Raw genomic sequence first — 23608 nt, 5'->3', positions numbered from 1 at the left:
GAATATTCAAACTCTTTTAGGTCATTTTTTTTATTAGCAATAAAGGGAGCTTCAGTCAATATATATAAACAATACACCAACGTTTCATGAGAACTGCTGAAAGCATTTTTGAGTTATTTTTGAAAACTAGAAAATACCACCTTTTTCTAATGAATAAAATCCCTTAACTCAATAACATAAAATCTAAAATTAATAAAAATCGAAAGGGAGTTTACAACAATATTTATAAACATTTCAGCAAAGTTTCATGAGAACTGCTGAAAACGTTTTTTATGTTAATGTATGAAAACTGGAAAATCACCCCTTTTTAATTAATAAAACCCGTTAAGTCGGAAACGTAAAATCTAAAATTTATAAAAATTGAAAGTGACCTCATATTAATAGATATAAACAATAATTCACCAAAATTCCTTGCTTTGTGAAAGCATTTTTGAGATAATTTCAGAAAACTGAAAAAAAACACCAATTTTATTGAATAAAAACCCATTACCCAGAAACTTAAAATCTAAAATTAATAAAATAAAAAAAATAAAAAAAAAATGGAGCTCACGTCAATAGATATTAACAATTTCCCAAAGTTTAATGCAAATTGGTTTCAAGAGTGTTTGAGTTAATGTCCGACATGTTGACAACAGGCGGACAACAGTATACCATAATACGTTCCGTAAACGAGCGTATAAAAAATATTATAATATATTGAGTAGTAATTTAAACACATTCTAGATACATAAATTAATACTAAAAACAAAGTCATAGAAAATGGAATGTGCAAAGGATTATATCCGTAATAAGAAATACTGATTTGTCAAAGACCGAATTATTTTAATATTTCATTTACTGTTATCTGTTTTTGTCCATTTTAATTCCTTGTTATGTGTTATGAGCCAAATCAATTTGCTGTTTTGCTGTTATTGGGACACCCCTTGCCCCCCCCCCCCCTCGGTATACGTATTGAGAACGGGATAATCGGGACAAATTCCGACGGAAACGACTGAATATTCGGACGCTTCCTTAACAATATCTGATTGTTGTCGTGATTCAATGAATATTTTTACAAATATTAATTATAAGTTTTTATTTCCCGCCACAATTCACAGAATGGTCCTATCAAGTATGGTAGTATAAATCGTGAATGTGTGACCCCAGCTTAACATGTTAACTTCTTTTTTCGCGTCTGTCTTAGTAAAAAGACAACATAAGCAGTCAGGGAAAAGTCGTCCTTATACAATGCCAAAATATAAGTCTCGACACGTAAGTGTATAATATATTGACAGCAAGAGACATATTATTGGTGGCCTTTGGCTGTTGTCTGCTCTTTGGTCGGGTTGTTGTTTCTTTGGCACATTTCCCATTTCCATTCTAAATTTTATTCTGTATCGCCAAGATGCTAGTATAAAAATAAATGTCTACAGGATAATATAGGGGTCGCAATTCCAAAACATACGAAATAAGTCTAGAACGAGTTTATCTAAAAAAAAACTTTTATCATAGGAGGACGTATACTCGCCCTCTACGCTCAACTCTCTATAACCGAATCCGCTATTGTTAGATATCTTTCCAAACGATGTCTGTAAACAAATGTTTTCAATTCGTTTAACAAAAGTGTTTGAGCCTTTGATTATGTCCATTTGTTAATAAAGGACTTCCCGTTCTTAGTTTTCTTTGGAGTTCGGTATCTTTGCTATTCTACTATTTTTATACTACTTTGTTCTCTTAACATCAAACTGATTATTTCTTTGGAGTTCGGTATCTTTGCTAGTTTATTATTGTTATACTACTTTGTTCTCTTAACATCAAACTGATTATTTCTTTGGAGTTCGGTATCTTTGCTATTTTACTATTTTTATACTACTTTGTTCTCTTAACATCAAACTGATTATTTCTTTGGAGTTCGGTATCTTTGCTATTCTACTATTGTTATACTACTTTGTTCTCTTAACATCAAACTGATTATTTCTTTGGAGTTCGGTATCTTTGCTAGTTTATTATTGTTATACTACTTTGTTCTCTTAACATCAAACTGATTATTTCTTTGGAGTTCGGTATCTTTGCTAGTTTATTATTGTTATACTACTTTGTTCTCTTAACATCAAACTGATTATTTCTTTGGAGTTCGGTATCTTTGCTAGTTTATTATTGTTATACTACTTTGTTCTCTTAACATCAAACTGATTATTTCTTTGGAGTTCGGTATCTTTGCTATTTTACTATTGTTATACTACTTTGTTCTCTTAACATCAAACTGATTATTTCTTTGGAGTTCGGTATCTTTGCTAGTTTACTATTGTTATACTACTTTGTTCTCTTATTAAAATGATTGTTCTATTGCTGATATGTCTATCAAATTTTTGCTACTATGTAATAAGGGACACTATGCGTTACCATGGTTACAGACCGTTTGTTTGATTACAGCATCATAGAAACTAGAATTCATATTATCTAATATCGAAATCCTCAAATATAAATCTTCGAATATATATAAAAAAAAAAAGATATCAGTGTTAAACTCACATTAGGGTATCTTATAAACGTTGTCAGTCTTTCTTGGTAGCTATGAAATTATTTCAAAAACTCTAGTTTGACATTAAAATGAGAAAGCTCATATCATCAGAGACACATGTGTACTTAGTTTCATGTTGATTGGAACTTCATCATAAACTACCTTGACCAAAAACTTTAGTCTAAAGCTTGCACTACCATTTTCTTTTTAGGGGACCGAGAAATTTGGGTCAAAACAAGATCATTTCATAGGAAACATGTGTACTAAGTTTCAAATTGATTGAACTTCAACTTTGGCAATAACTACCTTGACCAAAAACTTTAACCTGAAGCAGGACGAAAGAACGAACAAACAGAAGGACGAACTAACTGACGGACAAACGAACGGACGCACAAACCGAAAACTGTATACAGCATAGAGGAAATGAAGGAATACCAAAATGAATACCCCCATCCAGACCTTTATAGAGGTTCCGGAATAATGGAGTTACCTACCCTTTATAGGGGTCCCGGAATAATGGAGTTACCTACCCTTTATAGGGGCGCGCCGGTCCCGGAATAATGGAGTTAACTACCCTTTATAGGGGTCCCGGAATAATGGAGTTATCTACTCTTTATAGGGTCCCAGAATAATGGAGTTACCTACCCTTTATATGGGTCCCGGAATAATGGAGTTACCTACCCTTTATAGGGGTCCCGGAATAATGGAGTTACCCACTCTTTATAGGGGTCCCAGAATAATGGAGTTACCTACCCTTTATATGGGTCCCGGAATAATGGAGTTACCTACCCTTAATAGGGGTACCGGAATAATGGAGTAACCTACCCATAATTTTTAATTTAAAGTGCATTTCAACCAAAATAATATATGTTGAAATACCAGGAACAGGAAAAAAGAAACGAATGTTTTATCCGAGCATATATATGTATATTAGACATAAATAAATTTGAGTTGCTTTATTTTTGTCATGTTTTCACCACTGCCTGACTCTTAAGAAGTTTGACACTATAAATATCGCCTATGTATTAAATGGAAAACATTACAAACTTATACGAAAAACGCACATGTGCATATTGAAAATAATATCGATTTGCTAAAGTTGCTAAATTCAACTTAATTCAATCAATCCTTCATTCTAATATAGACGGCTGGATATTTGAAAACATAACATTCAGTAGCATCACAGTGACTTTAAATGCAGATTTCAGCATATTTTGCAATGTCATTTTAAGTGTGCAAAATGCCAATAAAACTTGACAAAAGTAAAAAATAAAGAAAAGTATGGTATTTCTGGGAAAAATTTGGTTGATTATATGGGGAATCACTGGAGCATGACGGGAACGGGCCCCTCCTAGGCAGTCAGTCCCCCCCCCCCCCCATATACCATATGCATCCTTATTTCACCTAATGAATAGTTTAGTCATTCTGATTAAAACCAGCTCCTACTGTCCCATTGGCGGATCGGGGGGTTGGGACCCCCCCCCCCCCTCTTTTTTTGGCCGATCAATGCATTTGAATGGGGACATATAGTTGGAACCCATCCTTTGTCCTGGGTTGGGACCCCCCCCCCCCCCTTTTAAAATGGCTGGGTCCGCCCCTGTGTCCATTTGTGTTTTTACATTTTTTTGTGTACGGAATTAAATAGTCGAGGGGAGGGGGGGGGGGGGGGGGGGTAATCAGACTAGTTTATGTGAATTCTAAAATGTTGGAAAACTGCGAAGGATGATGACAAATTGTTTTTGTATTTGTTTATTTTACACAAAATATTAACGTAACCACTACAATGATTTACACAATCATCAATACACACAGGTCGAAACTGTGAAAACAGTCAGTGATGTGTCGTTCACTGGTTCATCTCCGTAAATAATAAATAAAATTAAGACATGTATTTATAATTTACAAAATGTGAAATAATTTACAGATCTTACACTAAAGATTCGTACCTCAAACAGAATACAGTGTTTTACACCCTTTGAAATAAGTTTGTTTTTGCATATAAAAAAGAAGATGTGTTATGATTTCCAATGAGACAACTCTTCATAAGAGATCAAAATGACACAGACATAAACAACAATAGGTCGCCGTACGGCCTTCAACAATGAGCAAAGCCCATACCGCATAGTCAGCTATAAAAGGCCCCGATATGACAATGTAAAACAATTCAAACGAGAAAACTAACGGCCTTATTTGTATGAAAAAATGAACGAAAAACAAATACTTAAGTTCATTTTTTACTCGGATATATTTATTTCTATAGTTTATAGATGTTTCAGATATTTGAAATGGGACCAGACAACATGACCAGCGACTTTAGAATTGGTCGTTCAATGTTACATATCGTCGCTGGGCTTCTAAAATGTCGTATATGACTTTTTTGGCTAAAAATACTTTTTGACACCAATGGTCCGGGCGGGAGGAAATCTTTGGTATCACAAAATAGCATACAGTTAGACCAATCAAAATGTGTGAAATAAGACATATTACAAAATTGCCAATGCCATTTGTTTGTAAAGTTTGCTTCCAAAATGTTGTATGAAAACTTGAAAATCGTTGTAGAATGGCTTTGGGAAAAAAATAATTGTACATTTCTTTATTTCTGTGAAAATAATTTAAGATCTTGGATAATCCAGAAATGTCAACGTTTTCATTTGACTGCTGTTTACAGAAATGTTCAAGTTCACATACGACATTTTGGAAGCATGCATTTTGCCAAAATTTTCAAAGCCTGTTTGTGAGAAAAAAAAAAATTTTAAATTTGTAATTTACAACATTTTAGAAGCCCAGCGACGATATATTGATTTTTTAGATAAATCCAATTTAAGATATATGAAGTATATATTAGGTGTAAACAAAAAGTCCTCTAACCTAGCTGTGCTAGGAGAGCTTGGTAGATTCCCTTTATATTTTTCAGTTGTATTATCAATGCTAAAATATTGGTTTAGAATAAGGAATATGAAAGATGGTTTAGTGTATGATACCTATATGTGTAACAAAAACATGTTTAATAATAATATTGAATGCTGGTATTCATCCATACATTTCATTTTTAAAAAGCTGAATATTCATAATTTGGAGGTGAAACTCCACTTTTTTATCAAGTCAGTTAAGCAAAAACTTTGTAATAGTTTTATAAAATTTTGGAACACAAAAAGAACAGATACACAGAGTAGTAAATTAGATACCTATTTCAAACTTAAAACTTGTTTTTCGAAAGAAATGTATCTATCTTTAAACAATTTTCAATTGAGAAGTGCCATATGTAAAATTAGAATCAGTGCACATGATCTCAAAATAGAAAGAGACCGGTATAAAACATTATACATAGAAAGAAATCAAAGGCTTTGTAAGAAATGTACTCTAAATCTGGTTGAAGATGAACAACATTTTATAACTAGTTGTCCAGCATACAAAAGTGATAGGGAGATATTTTTCAAGGAGATAAACTGTATTTGTCCTAATTTTATACATATTTCAAATGAGGCAAAATTTGTTTGGTTATTTACTAATGAAAATTTGTCTGTACTTAAATATTTAGGGAGCTATATTATTACATGTCTAGATGTTAGACGAAATGTTAATTAATGTATGTAATAACAATGATAATTGTAACGATTTTATGGTTCTGATCCTGCCTGGAACTAAATGTATTTGATTTTATAAAATGAAGATAATAACACCTGTCTGAACTTTTTTTTTTAATGTTTCATTTTATTATATAAAAATGTTTTTCTGTTACAAATCATGATGTATTGTTCTATGTGTACATGTTATGCTGCCCATCAAGGGCCCTTGATTGGAATAATAAAATATTCTATTCTATTCTATTCTATTCTATATTGATACTTTTACTAATTGCGTTACGATACTTTTACATGTCTTACTTACTGACATTTCTGAGTCTCTGTGACGTTTTGTGTAACTATGGCATCAAGATTACTTCATGGTGAGGGAAATACATTCGGACGTAATGTAGGTACTATAGTAATATGTTGGACCTTCGTTTACTTTAGGAGACCTTACACAATGTAAAAAATTGATAAGCCTCATAAAGAAGTTTTATTGGTGTAGTATGGAACTCCGTCACTGTCTTATCATGGCATTTCTCATTATATGATGTGTATATAGTATACTTCCTACAGTTATACACTGTATTACATGTTTACTACATGCATGATTTTTGGTTGTGTTGTTGTCTCTTTGACACATTCCCCATTTCCATTCTCAATTTTATTCATGGGACTAGTATCATCATATATACATAATAAACAGTTTTATAGTAATTGTTTATTTAGATAATATGTTTATAGTTGTTGGTCCCCTACCGTAGAAGAATGTAGTTTTTTTTTTGGTCGCTCATTCAATCACAGACAATGTAGTGTTACATTACCAAAATGTTAACCTGTAAATCTTGTGTTATTTTCGATGCTAAAAGATGTCCAAAGCGCGGATAGTTTATATTCAAATGTACAATTATCGTTCTTGCGCTAATATTCTGTATATCTTATATATGCGTCTTTTTAAAGAGACAACAACCCCACCAAAGAGCAGATAACAGCCGAAGTCCACCAATTGGTCTTCAAAGCAGCGAGAAAATCCCGCACTCGGAGGTGGGCCTCACTATATGATGAAAATGGACATCATACTAGATTACAAAAGATATAAACGAACTAAAATTAAAAAAAAGAAAAGACTATCAAAGGCCAGAGGCTCCTGTCCCTAGTCAGGAGCATCTGGCCTTTGTTAGTCTTTTTACCCCTGAATACATCTAGCCAATGTATATAATGATATTTATAGGTTACAGGTCATATAGCTCGTGCATCATTTATACGTCCTTTACTATTAAAATTAAAATTTTGGCTTTGCTGACAAAATCAGTTTCAGAGATGTGCTTTCCTGGTGTAGTTAGATTCTAAAAGAATTTAAAAGTTCCAGAGAAGATCTATAAAATGCACCAAATGTTTAAAGTATAATCACTATTTCTTTATTCCTAATCAAAGGACTCATAAAAACCATACAAATCCATACAAATCACGAAGTTCTTACAATATCCACACAAACAACTCATGCAATCTGACATACATGTACATACTGATTGTTAATAATTAATTATGATTTAGGACAAATATGGAAACCTGATAATAAATAATATGTACAGGAGAGAGCCCGTACAAAGAGGAATAACTCTATTTATTTATTTTAACTTTTGTCTCTTTTTTTCCAGTCGGATCTGGAAAATTTTATATAGGATTTGACTAAAATCGGTATTTAAAAACTAAATCTTCATTTAAAGGATTATCACTATTTAAATGGAACGCTCTGACGAAAGATACCAGAGGGACAGTAAAACTCATTCAAATCGAAAATAAACTGACAACACCATGGCCAAAAATGAAAAATGAAAAAGACTAATAGACAATTGCTCATATTATAACAAGTTTCCCTTTCTTCTCCTTGCAGTTTACAGTCAAGAGTAACTTACAAAATCATGGATGAAGATGGCAATAAAAGGCCCAGGGTACCACACTTCAATGGAAACTACGATTGGTTTGATGAAACAGAAAATGACAATAATAGTGATGATAATATCGATGATGAATACATTGACGAATTTCCAAGCTTATCAAAAGAAAATAACATTAAAAAATCTCAAATGTGCAAACCGCTGCGCCCTCTACCAGTGGCTGCATATAGCATGTATAGAGAGCAGGGATCGACATCTGCCCGGTCTTTAACAGCTGAACGCCTATATGAGGAAAACCACGTGTCTTCAGAAGAAGATAAAGAAATGTCAGGAAAAGTACGTTCATATGCTAACGCTGTTTCGCCGAAGAAAGAGCAACGGTCAACTAGTCTGAGTCCAAGGAGAAATCAACAAGTTGATTATAACAGACGCACACAGTCTTACGAGCGGGGTAAGCATCCGAAAATGTATGACATTCGAGATTGCGATGACGAGGGAACAAAAGAATACATATGTTCAGGAGGAAAAGGTCAAGATGATTTACACGAGAAAGGGCATGACGAAGAACGCTATGATTATAAATCCAATAAATACAATAAATACAATGATGAAGAATATACTCTTGTTTCACCGCATGACAGAATACAAGAATCTCTAGGGGCTATATTCACTAAAAAAGGGAAGGCGTCAACGGACCAACAAACCAAATTAACTAAATTGAATTCGTTTCTTCAAGGTATCTTGTCAAAACAAGTTGAAAAGAGAGTTAATATTGTTCCTGGTAATGAACAGTTATCCGCAGAGATAGGAAAAAATGAAGAAAATGTAAAATCTCTTACTATACAACAAGAAAGTGTCGAGCCAGCAAAAATTAAAGAACAGTCTTTCGAGACGAGAGAGATTGAAACACTTCACGTCAAAGATGTCAGTCATGCAGATCTGGGTGATGCAGCAAAGTCAGGTGTCGGGGTAATCGAGGCAGCGAAGTCGAGTGGTGGGGGGATCGAGGCAGCGAAGTCGAGTGGTAAGGGAATCGAGGCAGCGAGGTCTTTCAAAGAAAGTGAGACTACAAACCTTTCTGTTAGTTCAGACTGTAATAATGTGCTGGAATCAGCTGGGGAAGAGAAAAAGATGAATACAATGGTAAATATTATAATGAACCAGAATTAATTTGTCCATAGTACACGGATGTCCCACTCGCACTACCATTTTCTATGTTCAGTGGACGTGAAATACGAATCGAAATTCTAGTTTGGCATTAAAAGTTAGAAATATCATTTCATAAAGAACTGTGTTATAAGTGAACCATAAGTGTTAAGTTGATATATAATCATATTTATTAAGAAACTATCCCTTGTTCAACGGGGCACTTGCAGGCAGGGTACCTACAAATGCGTCTAAGAGCATATACAATGAATAATGTACAATGAAAAAATATACCGTACAACTGACAATATCATAGTTAGAAATGAATTCTTTTTTTAAAATAAGTCACCATTCATGTAAAACATAACAGCATTAAATATTAATATAAAATCTCAACAAATACATCAATTTAGTTGCACATGTAAATTACAGTTAGTTTAATTTTCCAAAATCGAAGATCTGTAAGTGTACATTTCACTCAACATCTGTTTTACTAAAAGAGTCAACAAGTTTGCAAACGTTTGGATCTACCGTATAAACATATTCACCTAGCAGTATGTTTATTATTTCGTTGGACGGTAACTTCGTGAAGCAAAAGTCAGGGTAGTAAGTACTTACTAAAAGGTACTCGTGCATTTATATCGACAAAATACGTGTTTCGTATAGGAAAATTTTCAGAACATTTAAGAACGAAGTGTTCCACGGACTCTTCATATTTGACAAATCGGTGAGTCTGTAACAAGTTCATTCTATAAAAAAAAAACTTGGTTCATGTGTAAACAATTTGTTCGTGCTAACATTTTTAACCTAATACACTTAAAATTGAGCTAGTTTGACAAATAAGGTTGTCTATACTTTCTATCACAGAAATCAATTATCGGTTCCGAACCCAAATCTACGAAAAGAGCCGATTTAGGAAAATTCATATTAGTACTGAAAATAGATTTCGCCGATTGATATTGCCAAGTTTTCAAAAATTTGTTTGCTTGAAATTGACGACAGCAGCCATACGGCACATGCAACCGTGTGCGATAGATGCCCGTATCACTGAGTTCAAAGTGAATCTCCGAAGGATATACAATTGAAAGGTTCTAATTATGCCGCAGTCTCAACACACGTATACAAAAATTTAAATCTTGCTTCATTAGTCATATTTAAAAAAGAGGGAAGGAACCATTTCACTAATTATGGAAAACAGTTGGTCTCTAATTATATTTATTTCATATCGGTTGAGAATAAGATTCTCTTATTGGATTAAAAGGGGTCACATGACATTCATTATTCTTCAGGAATAAATTCCATCGGTCATAAACAGAAAATATGGACCAGAAAACCGGTCGTTAACGAACATTTACATGATATTGACCGGTGGGGCGTGGTTTACGTCTGATAGTGACCGTTGCCTTGGGGCGTGGTTTACGTCTGATGATGACAGTTTGGCGTGATTTCTCTGTTAATGACCGATGGGGCGTGGTTTATCTGTTTAGAGAGATGTACCTTTTACAAAACATATTCCTGTTTTTAATATTATATTTAATTTGTTGAATTGTTTATTATATGTTTTCGTTAATTATAAAATTAAAGATAACTTGATTAAGTATTTATATATACTGAAAAATTGCACTAAAATAAATGGCAGTATTACTACGACTGGTCTCTGACTTAAAGAAAACAATCAACATTCATATTGAAGGAAATATTTCTAAAGCCAGACGGACAATGTATAGCCTGATGGGGGCTGGTCTTCACGGAAAGAATGGGCTCAACCCAATTACTTGTCTACATATCTTTCAAATATATATCCTACCAGTCCTTATTTATGGACTAGATATATTACTTCCAGACAAAAAAACACATAGAGCCATTAGAAGTATTCTATAGGAAAGCAATCAAACAAATCCTATCACTACCAAATAATACTGCAGATGCAGCTGTGTATACTATGACAGGAGTAATTCCAATACAAGGAACAATACATAAAGCTGTCATAAATATCTATAACAAAATATGTGGAATGGAATCCTCAATAGAAAAGGATCTAGCTGAACGGCAACTACTTATGTCTGGTTTCAACTCTCAAAGCTGGTTCTCAAAAGCAAGATGCATTCTAGCCCAGTATAATCTACCCTCAGCTCATGATATAATGCTCAATCCGATCAACACAAATCGATGGAAAACACAAGTAAAAAAAGCAGTTGACAGTGTCTGGCATGATCAATTGAGAACAAAAGTATCCCTATACAGTTCTCTCAATTATCTATCCACTAACAATATACTCTGGCGAAACACTCATCCTTGTCTTGCAAGTGTTGGCACATCATCCCAGGATATAAGTCGTCTTCAAACAAAACTAAAGCTTCTTACAGGTACCTACTATCTTCAAAGTAACAAAGCTTCATTTAATCAAAATAGTGTAGATCCAACCTGCTTACTATGCGAACAATCTGCAGAAACGGTAGATCACTTCCTTCTTAAATGTAAGACTTTGCATGAAATCCGCATGCCATACCTGCATGAACTTGAAAGCTTTCTCTGTAGCTTTAGAAACTGTACCAAATGCTTTAATCTTACCAACGTTGTAATAGACGCACAGCTCATTTTAGATCCGAGTCACTTATTATGTGCTTGTGGTTGCAGATGCAAATGCACTGACAATTGTTTTATGGTAGAATACATAACCAGAAAATTATGCTATGCTCTACATGCCAAGAGAAACGAACTCTTAAAGACCTTACCGTCTAGCAAGAGCAAGAGTCAAAGACCGTAGCCAACTTACACCCCACGGGGCGTACATTTATATATTTTTATTCTTTATATTTTCAAACTAAGTGTATATAGACATATAGACCCTTGATAACATATTCATTGTGAAGTGCTCCTTTGAAGGAGGGATTTCCTAATACAGATACAGATACAGATATAGTCCGAGTTAGTTATAGTCCGATTTTGTTATAGTCCGAGTTTGTTTTAGTCCGAGTTATCCAGCAGCGCCGGCGCGCACCATTTCACCGTGAGAATCTTAGTATCTTTAACATGTTTAATATGCCACATCTTCTTACAAGAAATATTCAACATTTATTTAATCTATCTGTAATGGTGTAAACAGTTGGTCTAGTAGGTGCAAAATGAATATGATGATGGGTAAGAAATGGCAAATGTTGGGTACGAAAAGTCTATGGTGCGAAATTGTCAGGTACGAAATAAATAGCTACCCTTGAAGATTCCTCCAATTTTTTGGAGCACCACCACATAACTGCAAGGGTACACTCTAGATCTAGATCAGAATGAATAGTAAGATGTTCCACTTACTTATTTACAACTTATCATCAAGGACAATCTATAATCAACAACTGGTAGTCTATAAAAATAGTTTACCAAATTGTCAATACGTCACAAGTAATTGTCCTAAACGGAAATTACCCGTGCCGTTCCAGCTTTGTTTCGTAATTTAGTTTGTACACATGTTGATGTTTTGAAAAATATTTTAAAATTCTATAGACTATATATTCTATATGATGACAAGTACCGGTCGGGGACGTGGAAGAGGCAGAGGACTTCTGGCTACACAGACTTTATCAAAACCAGGAGGAGGGGGTGACGCAGCGCTCAAATCTACATCAAATGTAAATATAGGCTGCATCTAAAAATTATCCTGTTTAATACCACTTTCAGTTTCTCATGATCTCTCATCCCATTCTTTGTGTTAACATTTGTTTAAAAGTAAAATCTGTAAACTTTCCTTAAGTTTGAGGTACGAGACCAAATACTAGATGAGACCGTGGTATGTTTGCTCAACAAAAAGTGACACTACAGGAAACAGAGAGCATCTGACAGGTGCACCACCAAACGGTGTATTTAGGATTTTGGTATATACACGGGTCATATTCACGGGGTTGACACTACTAAATTCAATCATTGTCAAAATAGTTGTCAAGAACTGAAATTTAGGGCATTCAGTTAAAGAATTATTAAGAAATACTTCTTTGAATTCATGTTTTTTCTTCAGGAAATTGGCCGAAAATTATTGTCCGTTTTTCGGTCCTTTTCAGCAGGTGCCGCAATTTTGTCTCAGTTTTAAAAAATAATCATATTTGTTATATAATATCATTTATCGGTATATGTCTTCCATTTCAGCCATCCTTTGAAGTTTTTACACCTCAACATCATTAAACGACGAAATTGTTTCCCCGGCTTATATGGGCGTCCCACTCTACAGTTTTCAATTTGTTAGCGGGCATGACGTAAAACAGCAAATCAAAAAATCCAACTTTATTTATAACTAATATAGGACAATGCTGTCGATTAAAAAAAGTACTTCATTCCTGGAACTTTTGTTTTCGAAATAAATAATATTACCAATGATATAAAAAAGAAGATGTAGTATGATTGCCAATGAGACAACTATCCACAAAAGACCAAAATGACACAAACATTAACAACTATAGGTCACCGTACGGCCTTCAGTAATGAGTAAAGCAAAAACCGCATAGTCAATTATGCCAATAATTGATAAGTTCTAGGTCGACAGCTGGTTCACACAGAAAGAGTTTGTAAGCAGAGAAAACTGTGTATCTTATAATCGACATGACTTTATCAGATGACAATACTATAAAAATAAGGCTTACTCAAAGTTATATATTTTACTTCAGTCAAGAACCCGCTATATCACGGGTGTGTTCTAGTATTACACAAAATTGAAGACCCATTGGTGGCCTTCGTCTGATGTCTGCTCTATGGTAGGGTTGATGTCTCTGACACATTACCCATTTCCATTCTCAATTTTAATAATACAATGTTGGATCCGTTTGAACTCAGCCTGGGTGTTGAATAAGAATAAAGAATAAGAATAGTTTTATTTGTCAATCAAGACGCCCAAAAAGACTATAATTAATACAAACTAAATCATATATAATATTGTCCAATGTCTGTGACCTAATTTTTGGATATGTATGTCATGCATGCACAACCCAGTCTTCTTTGTTATTATAGACTGAATAATTTATATCTTTAAAAAATAACATACATTTTATTAATTTTAAAGAATTTAACATCTGATTACAACCAGGATGTCTAGAGTCAGTAATAAATAAGATTTTCACTAAAACCAGAGAAATTGACTGAAATGCATTGAACTGTAAAGTCATCCATTGTTTAACTATGCTTAACATGTTTAAGAAACGATTTTTAAAATGATCATGATGATGAAAGTTCTAATCTTATTTGCTTGCTAAAATTTGTAGAAGTAAGAAAAATATTATCATGATTATGAAAATCTGCAACCCTAAGGAAATCAATAATTTGTTGTTACAGGTAATCTGGCTATTCAACATGTTCAATGGGTCAAAATGATCCTGAAAGTTAATTTATTTGTAGAAAGAATCAGTCAGTTGAATTCATATTTTGATCAATATTCATGTATCATTTGATCACAGGGGCGGATCCAGCCATTTTAAAAGGGGGGTTCCTAACCCAGGACAAAGGGGGGTTTCACTTAATTGATCGTCCAAAAAAAAGGGTGATTCCAACCCCACCCCCCCCATTCTGGATCCGTGCCTGAATCACAATTTGCTTCCTTTATACAAATGTAATTTAAACTGCAAGACAAAAACTGTCAAAAGGAAACATTGATTATCTTGAAATCTGTTATACTTTAAAAAGGGATGGGATGTATTATAGCACCTCATCATACATCATGTATATTGCATGTAACACTTTTAAGATTTTCATTTTAGGTCAATAATACTGAAGAAGATCAGAGTGCAAGTTGTCTGAACGACCTTGAACAACTCATTGAAACTTTAACCTTAGAACCTGATGAAGAAGATGTTGCCAAGGTAACATACATTATTATAATCTCTTTTATTGATGTTACCAATGTGTTTAAAAGCTATGCTGTAAGTCAATAATACAAAACATCAATATATATAGTACACAACTTTGATGTTAACATACGACGTTACCAAAAGTGACACCAATATCATACTTAACTACGTCTATATAGAAAAGATGGAGCTGTCATCACCACAGGCATATGATGGAGTCTGTGGTTAAAGTTTGTTAAGGACTTCATACTAGGCCAAACCTTCATGGGATTTGATGAATCTATGAAAGCAGCTGCTGACCATGCTGACAAATAAGTATTGAAAATTATTTCCCATTTGGTAAATTTCCTAAAAATATTTTTTTTCGAAAACCCCAATTTTTGATCATTAATATACATGTATTACATATAAACATATTTCTTAGATACTTAACATTCTATGACTATATACATGTGTGTACTTTAGTCACTTACATATCTGAATTATTTGGTGGATAGTCTTGTCTATTTAGCCAGATCATATATGATATATATCATGCCACATCTAATTTTGATAATGAATTACATATAATTAAAGATACAAACGTTGGCAGACACTGTGAAGACATCATCAGACCTGAAAGAACTAGCCAACATAATATATAACCGATGTATGAAGGATCGGGAGTTTGGTAAAACGGGAGCGTGTCTGTGTGATAGACTAGCTAATATGGAAGTTGAAGGATCTAAATTTAGAAACATTATGTTGTCTTTGGTACAATTAGATTATAAAGGTAAGTATTTTTCATTATAATACTTTGTTCTGATTGGCTAACTGCACATCACATGTTATTCCTTAAGCAGTTGCATCACTCAATAAAACTTATCATTCATGATAACATGTGGTCCCACAATAAAGTGCATATGTGAATTAAAACTTTTAAAAAAATATAAAATTCGTGTTTTTATGATCATAGCTCAAAAATGTAATTATAACTATTGAATGCTTCTTTTTGTTACTTCATAGGTAAGTAAAAGCGTTGACCATTCGCACATTTTTAGAATGAAGCGTGTCTACAAAGTGTACTTCGGTCAACCCTTTCACACCCCAATGAATTTACAAAAAGAAGCATTCAATTTGTAAATGGTAATATTTAGAAGAGCTGTTTTACCCGAATCCCCTTCTGAATTGCACTGTCTTTTTGAATTAGAAGAGGAGCAAGAGACATCAAAGGGACATTCAAACTTATAGATTGAAGACAAACTGAAAATGCCATAGCAAAAACAGAAAAACAAACAAAACACAAACAACAGTCTGCAAAAGACAACATAGAAAACTAATTAAGAATTTTCTATTTGACAAACAAGAACCCACAGAAATTTCACGCTCTACTGCAATATTGTAATGTTTTTATAGAATTTGGGATATTTTACTATCATGACTATAGATCGTGAACTTGAAATAAGTGAGTTTATTGATACAATACTTAAGAGTTTAAATAATATGTTTTGATGTTATATTTCAGATAAAGACAGTTTAAGAACAAAGAGCCCAGGAAAATTTTTAGGTTTTGTGACATTTTTATGCCAAGTATTTGGTAACATGAGAACAGCTAAAGGAGAACCATTTAACGTACTTAGTGGACCTATATATGATTGTATCTATACCATATTTAATGATGATAATTCTTCCGACGATGATTACGAGTGTTTATTATTACAGGTAAGGAGTTATGTCCCCTTAACAACGTTATTTCTGGTAAGGAATTATGTCCCCTTAACAACATTATTACAGGTAAGGAGTTATGTCCCCTTAACAATATTATTACAAGAAAGGAGTTATGTCCCCTTAACAACATTATTACAGGTAAGGAGTTATGTCCCCTTAACAACATTATTACAGGTAAGGAGTTATGTCCCCTTAACAACATTATTACAGGAAAGGAGTTGTGTCCCTTTGAATACGTAGTATAGGTAAGGAGTACTGTCCTCTTAACAACATTATTACAGGTAAGGAGTTATGTCCCCTTAACAACGTTATTACAGGAAAGGAGTAATGTCCACTTAACAACATTATTACAGGTAAGGAGTTATGTCCCCTTAACAACATTATTACAGGAAAGGAATAATGTGCCCTTAACAACATTATTACAGGTAAGGAGTTATGTCCCCTTAACAACATTATTACAGGAAAGGAGTTATGTCCCCTTAACAACATGATTACAGGTAAGGAGTTAGGTCCCCTTAACAACATTATTACAGGGAAGGAGTTATGTCCCCTTAACAACTTAACCCCTGAAAAGGGACAATAATTGTGATCCAAAATATATTTATATTTATTAGGGGCAATAACCCTGCCAACAAATGTTTATAATGCGTTTTAATGAAGGGCAATAACCTGTCAAAAAATGTTAATAATGTGTTTTAATGAAGGGCAATAACCCTGTCAGCAAATGTTAATAATGTGTTTTAATGAAGGGCAATAACCTGTCAACAAATGTTTATAATGTGTTTTAATGAAGGGCAATAACCCTGCCAACAAATGTTTATAATGTGTTTTAATGAAGGGCAATAATCCTGTCAACAAATGTTAATAATGTGTTTTAATGAAGGGCAATAACCTGTCAACAAATGTTTATAATGTGTTTTAATGAAGGGCAATAACCTGTCAACAAATGTTAATAATGTGTTTTAACGAAGGGCAATAATTGTGTTACTAAATGCCATTATCTGTTTAAACAAAGGACAATAACTGTGTAACTAAATGTAATTATCTGTTTTTACCAGGTAAAAAGTATAGGCAAATAATTAGAATATTTTGATGTGTGTTAATAACTAAAATTATCTGTTTTTACCAGGTACAAAGTATAGGTAAAGAATTAGAAGCTTTTGATGAATTTAAAATGTCAGAATTAATGGAAAAAGTGAGGACAAAGATCATTAAAGATGGGTAAGTTTTTAAAATACATGACACATAAATGATACACAGATGACACTTACATGATACACAGATGACACATACATGACATACATGGTACACATATGACACATACATTAAAAAATAGAGGATGCATTCATTACACATAGATGACACATACATGAGACACAGATGACACATACATGACATACATGATACATAGATGACACTCATCAGTTATTTATGTTTATTGTATGCCAGTAATTTGTTATGGGGTTCACAAAGTCACAATATCATCTTCAACAAGGAACCGACAACTTACATTTTGTACAACAAGGAACCGACAACTTACAAAAATGACTTACATTTTGTTCAAAAAGTTAAGACAAGGAAATGGATTCACAAGACATCATCACCATTTTAACCAAATTTTCAAACAAGAAAAAAAAGCTACTGTAGTAAAGTTAATCATGTTTGTGCTTCTACCCTAGGACAGTGGTGTAATATCACAACATATTGATTGATTGATTGATTGATTGATTGTTTATGCTTTAATGCCAATTTTAGTGCCATATTCTGGCTATGTCATGGTGATAAGTTGTTATGGATGGAGGAAGCTAAAGTGACTGAAACAGACTATAACAATCAGTTGTAATTGCTTAACTCAATAGATTAATACAAAGCACAAATAATAACTAACATAAAAAAAAAATAGACACAAAGCACTTCAATATAAGGATTAGATGATTCATTATGAGTCTTACAGTAAATATTTTATATTACAGAAGATTGGCCAGCGCTAGGTGTTTTTTACTAGAATTACTTGAGTCGTACACTATATATTTTATGTAACGGGGGATCGGCCAGAGCTAGGTGTTTGTTACTAGAATTACTTGAGTCGTACACTATATATTTTATTTTACAGGAGGTCGGCCAGAGCTAGGTGTTTTTTACTAGAATTACTTGAGTCGTACACTTTATATTTTATATTACAGAAGATCGGCCAGAGCTAGGTGTTTGTTACTAGAATTACTTGAGTCCTACACTATATATTTTATATTACAGGAGATCCGCCAGAGCTAGGTGTTCGTTACTAGAATTACTTGAGTCGTACACTATATATTTTATATTACAGGAGATCGGCCAGAGCTAGGTGTTCGTTACTAGAACTACTGGAGTCGTACACTATATATTTTATATTACAGGAGATCGGCCAGAGCTAGGTGTTCGTTACTAGAATTACTTGAGTCCTACACTATATATTTTATATTACAGAAGGTCGGCCAGAGCTAGGTGTTTGTTACTAGAATTACTTGAGTCGTACACTATATATTTTATATTACAGGAGATCGGCCAGAGCTAGGTGTTTGTTACTAGAATTACTTGAGACGTACAATATATATTTTATGTTACAGGAGATCAGCCAGAGCTAGGTGTTCGTTACTAGAATTACTTGAGTCGTACACTATATATTTTATATTACAGAAGGTCGGCCAGAGCTAGGTGTTTGTTACTAGAATTACTTGAGTCGTACACTATATATTTTATATTACAGGAGATCGGCCAGAGCTAGGTGTTCGTTACTAGAATTACTTGAGTCGTACACTATATATTTTATGTTACAGGAGATCGGCCAGAGCTAGATGTTCGTTACTAGAATTACTTGAGTCGTACACTATATATTTTATATTACAGAAGGTCGGCCAGAGCTAGGTGTTTGTTACTAGAATTACTTGAGTCGTACACTATATATTTTATATTACAGGAGATCGGCCAGAGCTAGGTGTTCGTTACTAGAATTACTTGAGTCGTACACTATATATTTTATATTACAGAAGATCGGCCAGAGCTAGATGTTCGTTACTAGAAATACTTGAGTCGTACACTATATATTTTATATTGCAGAAGATCGGCCAGAGCTAGGTGTTCGTTACTATAATTACTTGAGTTGTACACTATATATTTTATATTGCAGAAGATTGGCCAGCGCTAGGTGTTGGTTACTAGAATTACTTGAGTCGTACACTATATATTTTATATTACAGGAGATCGGCCAGAGCTAGGTGTTCGTTACTAGAATTACTTGAGTCGTACACTAAATATTTTATATTGCAGAAGATTGGCCAGAGCTAGATGTTCGTTACTAGAATTACTTGAGTCGTACACTATATATTTTATATTACAGGAGATCGGCCAGAGCTAGGTGCTCGTTATTAGAATTACTTGAGTCGTACAACAAAGGATGGAAGACATTACCCAATGAGATTACACGATATTATTGTGATACAATGGCGGAGATATTTACAGATGCTATCTGCTAAACAAACATTTTCTATTCTATATTTTTACAATTTTGTTAATCTGCCAAATACAGTGTAACCTGCCTTACCAACACTGCAGTATTCCAACATCCTGTTTTAAACCAACACTGTTTTCATGTTCCCAAAATATTCGTATCTTTGCAGAAAATCAAGAATTCTGACACCCTGCTAAATCTGACTTTTTTTTTCTTGTTCCCTAGTGTGTTGGATAACACAGGTTACACTGTTGTATGATGCAATAGAACATTTTGACATTCAGTTCCTTTTCAATATAAACACATGTTGATTCATTATTGGTGTTTCTTATTGTTATAAGATAGCAAACTTAGTTTAGGTTGCTCATTTTTGCGAGAGAGCACTCGATCAATTCGTAAAATAAACATGATCAGTTGTTATTTTCTCACTTTAAGAATTGAAAAAATATCAGTCTGATTAATATACTTTGATTCCTTTCATGAAAAATTTTACGATTAAACACAGAAACTTTATTATAATCAGATCAGACGTAAGGTAGATTTGATATCATTACTCCCAGCATCAACACAGAATCAATATTTTACTCAGGCTAAAACGTATGGTTGCTGTGATTAAATTTTAAAACATTTATGCCTTTTAACCATGTTAACATACACCCCAAATTTTGAAAAATAAGATAAAAATTGAGAATGGAAATGGGAAATTGAAAGATAGAATACTTCAACTGGAGAATTTTATTTTAATGGAAAATCAAATGTAGAGTAATTTAATTAGACCCCTCTTTTTCATACCTCATCAAGTTTTACTTTCAATTTTCGATTGTAAGAATGAAAGTAGAACTTAAGTAATGGGTTTTATATTTAACCCTTTCCTCCATGGATTTTTTTTTTTTACATACTAGATTCGCATAGGATTTTTTCAATAAAAAAAAAAATCATCAGGTTTAAAGTATTGATGCATTGTGAAAACAAATATTTCATCAATGAAATTCAATTCAGATATTCTCATGGATATCCTTTTCATATTGGATACAATTTTTTCCAAGTCTGATCCAGACATTTTGTAGTTGGAGCATTTCAACTGAGGTACTACACAGGTGTCAAAAGGCGTCATTATGGAGGAAAGGGTTAAGTTGATAGGGGAGAACAGGAAGGGATTTCAAAATAAAACCAAAACCATTTCTTGAATAAATACCATGGACTATCAATCTTAAATAACCTACAATTCATGTAAAAAAACGTTTTTTTAAATTCCTACGAAACACACATTTGTTAAAATGGAATATCCCTTATAAATGGGTTATTTATTTTCATTGATTCTACACATAATAAAGGCAAAGGGTAAACTGAAAATAAAGTGTTCATTAAAAAAAAATGTTCTATAAGCTTGTATTAAACATTTTAAAGCATAATTTGTCAAAGCAATGAAGTGTTTACAAAAAAAAGTAATTTTGTCAAAAATCAACGCTAGTTTGAACAATTGAAAAAAATGAATCCAATGTTATTCATAAATGCTGATCTCAAAACCTATACGACATAGTACTGATCATAGTCAAATGTGCTTGTATTTGTGAATTGTCTTACATTAGAACAAAATATAATTTAAAATGTCTTTAAATATAACCATGGCAACTGTAACCACACATTCCATACAAATATATATTTATTGAACGTGTTGTGCCATAGATAATGTGTTTTTTTAAACCAACAGCCAACAAAAAAAAAACATTTAAAAATACAAAACCCAACTAGTAACCAGATTTTGATAGACCTTGTTTTGGTAAAATTGTATAAATAAAAGTTTCAATTTTGAAAGTGCTTGAAAATGTAATTTAATTATTTTTGTAAATCACGTCTTTTGTGTAATCTTTTTAATAATTACTGTTTGAATTTTTTGTTTGAATTGCTGGAAAATTGCCTTATTTAGACTAACATTATACTGTCAGTAAAAAAACAAAAACAATTGTATTAGATGTATAATATTATAATGTATTGTTAATTTAGAAATTATCGCAATTTTTGATGAATGAGCTTAAATATGATGGTGATTTCATTAAATGTGGCATATAAACAATAGTGATTTCATTAAATGTGGAATATAAATAATGGTGATTTCAGTAAATGTGGTATATAAATAATGATGATTTCATTTTATGTGGCATAAAAAGAATGGTGATTTCATTTAATGTGGCATATAAATAATGGTGATTTCATTTAATGTGGCATATAAATAATGGTGATTTCATTTAATGTGGCAAATAGTATTACTATCAAAAATTTAAATTGCATATATTTCTGGGATAGTCGATAATTGTAATTTCACAGGTTTTACCATTATAGATACATAGCAAAGATTTCTAAATTGACAGTTATGTTAATGTTATGGATGATCCATATCATGTATAATTTTATAATTGATTATTTTACAAATTGTGTGGAAAAGTTTTGTAGATGCAAAGCAGTAATATTTGTACAGTATTTGTAAGTGGCACTTAGTATTGTGAAATGTTGTAAAATAAACTATACCAGCTCACAAAATGACCTTTCTTGTGATATTGAAAAAAAAATAGCATAATATCTTTTACTATACTTCTTTTTAGTGTTTTCTGAAACACATTCATTTGTATTTCCATTGATCAAATGTACACCAGAGTTACGTCCCCTTTTTTGTGTTCACACCATCTGTATATTGGTTTATTTATGAAATATTGATATGAAAAGTTATTAAGAGTCTATTGTGTCTATAAGCCAATACATGCAATCAATAGACACCATTGGAAAAGAGAACATACATTTTGTTTAAACATCAACAACAAAAATAAAAGAAAATCTTTTTATTTTATATTGAGGTTACCTCCCTTTTTCCAGTATGTTATTTAATTCAAGACATTGAATCTTTCTATAGCTACATGTAGCTGTCATGTGACAATGGTATAATGTTTATTTTATGTAATTTTGTTTCTTGTTTTGTGTTTTTTTATGGTGAATGGCAGTTTTATTTTTGTTCATATTATTTTTGTTGTAAGCAAATCATTGTTGACTGGTATCTATAAAGATAAACATGTAATATAAACTTTATTTTTTTCATAATTCTTTTAAATTTTTAAATTTAAAGGATTTCACTATTTTGAAAGAACAAAATATATGTGTGTCTACTTTGTCAGTAAAACAATTGTGCTGTCTTATATTCTATTTTTAGATTGGCGAAAATATTTATGTTTGTGTATGTAAAATGTCTACAAACTTCTTTTTAACGTGTATTAGTTGCTATAGAAACCTTTTCATGTGCATCAAGCACATTTGTGTATTATTTTGTGAATATTATTTTAAAAAAAAAAATCTAAATATTTTGATCATTTATCACTGTAATAGGTGGGTAAAACAATGATATAGATATAAACATAAGGAGATGGGGTATGATTGCCAACGAGACTACTTTCCTACCACAATTATGAGGCCCCTCATGGGGGGTCCTAGTAATCACA

The 23608-nt window shown here is 32.6% G+C and overlaps 1 protein-coding gene across 4 annotated transcripts; it reads left to right on the top strand.

Moving 5' to 3' along the window:
* Positions 1-6404: 6404 nt before the first annotated feature.
* LOC139496453 (uncharacterized) lies at positions 6405-21498 on the top strand. Of its 4 annotated transcripts, none has more exons than XM_071285068.1 (7): positions 6405-6472; positions 7961-9107; positions 14843-14944; positions 15509-15704; positions 16437-16633; positions 17769-17860; positions 20013-21498. In XM_071285068.1, exons 1-7 carry the CDS (start codon positions 6444-6446, stop codon positions 20146-20148), a joined length of 1899 nt encoding a protein of 632 aa, XP_071141169.1. In that variant the 5' UTR covers positions 6405-6443; the 3' UTR covers positions 20149-21498. The 4 variants fall into 4 exon arrangements, with proteins under 4 accessions (XP_071141169.1, XP_071141170.1, XP_071141172.1 ...); XM_071285069.1 differs by lacking the exon at positions 20013-21498 and adding an exon at positions 19453-19555; XM_071285071.1 differs by lacking the exon at positions 20013-21498 and adding an exon at positions 19243-19345.
* The last annotated feature ends 2110 nt before the right edge of the window (positions 21499-23608 follow it).

Source organism: Mytilus edulis, chromosome 11 (assembly GCF_963676685.1).
Source record: "Mytilus edulis chromosome 11, xbMytEdul2.2, whole genome shotgun sequence".
NCBI lineage: Eukaryota > Metazoa > Mollusca > Bivalvia > Mytilida > Mytilidae > Mytilus > Mytilus edulis.
The sequence above is the reverse complement of the archived record's forward strand: the minus strand, read 5'-3'. Positions and strand labels throughout refer to the sequence as shown.

Coding starts and splice junctions, on each gene's coding strand:
- LOC139496453 (XM_071285068.1), top strand. CDS start 6,444: ATGGTGAGGGAAATACATTCGGACGTAAT. Junction 16,634..17,768: donor ACGAGTGTTTATTATTACAG/GTAAGGAGTTAT, acceptor TGTTTTTACCAG/GTACAAAGTATAGGTAAAGA. Junction 17,861..20,012: donor ACAAAGATCATTAAAGATGG/GTAAGTTTTTAA, acceptor TTTATATTACAG/GAGATCGGCCAGAGCTAGGT.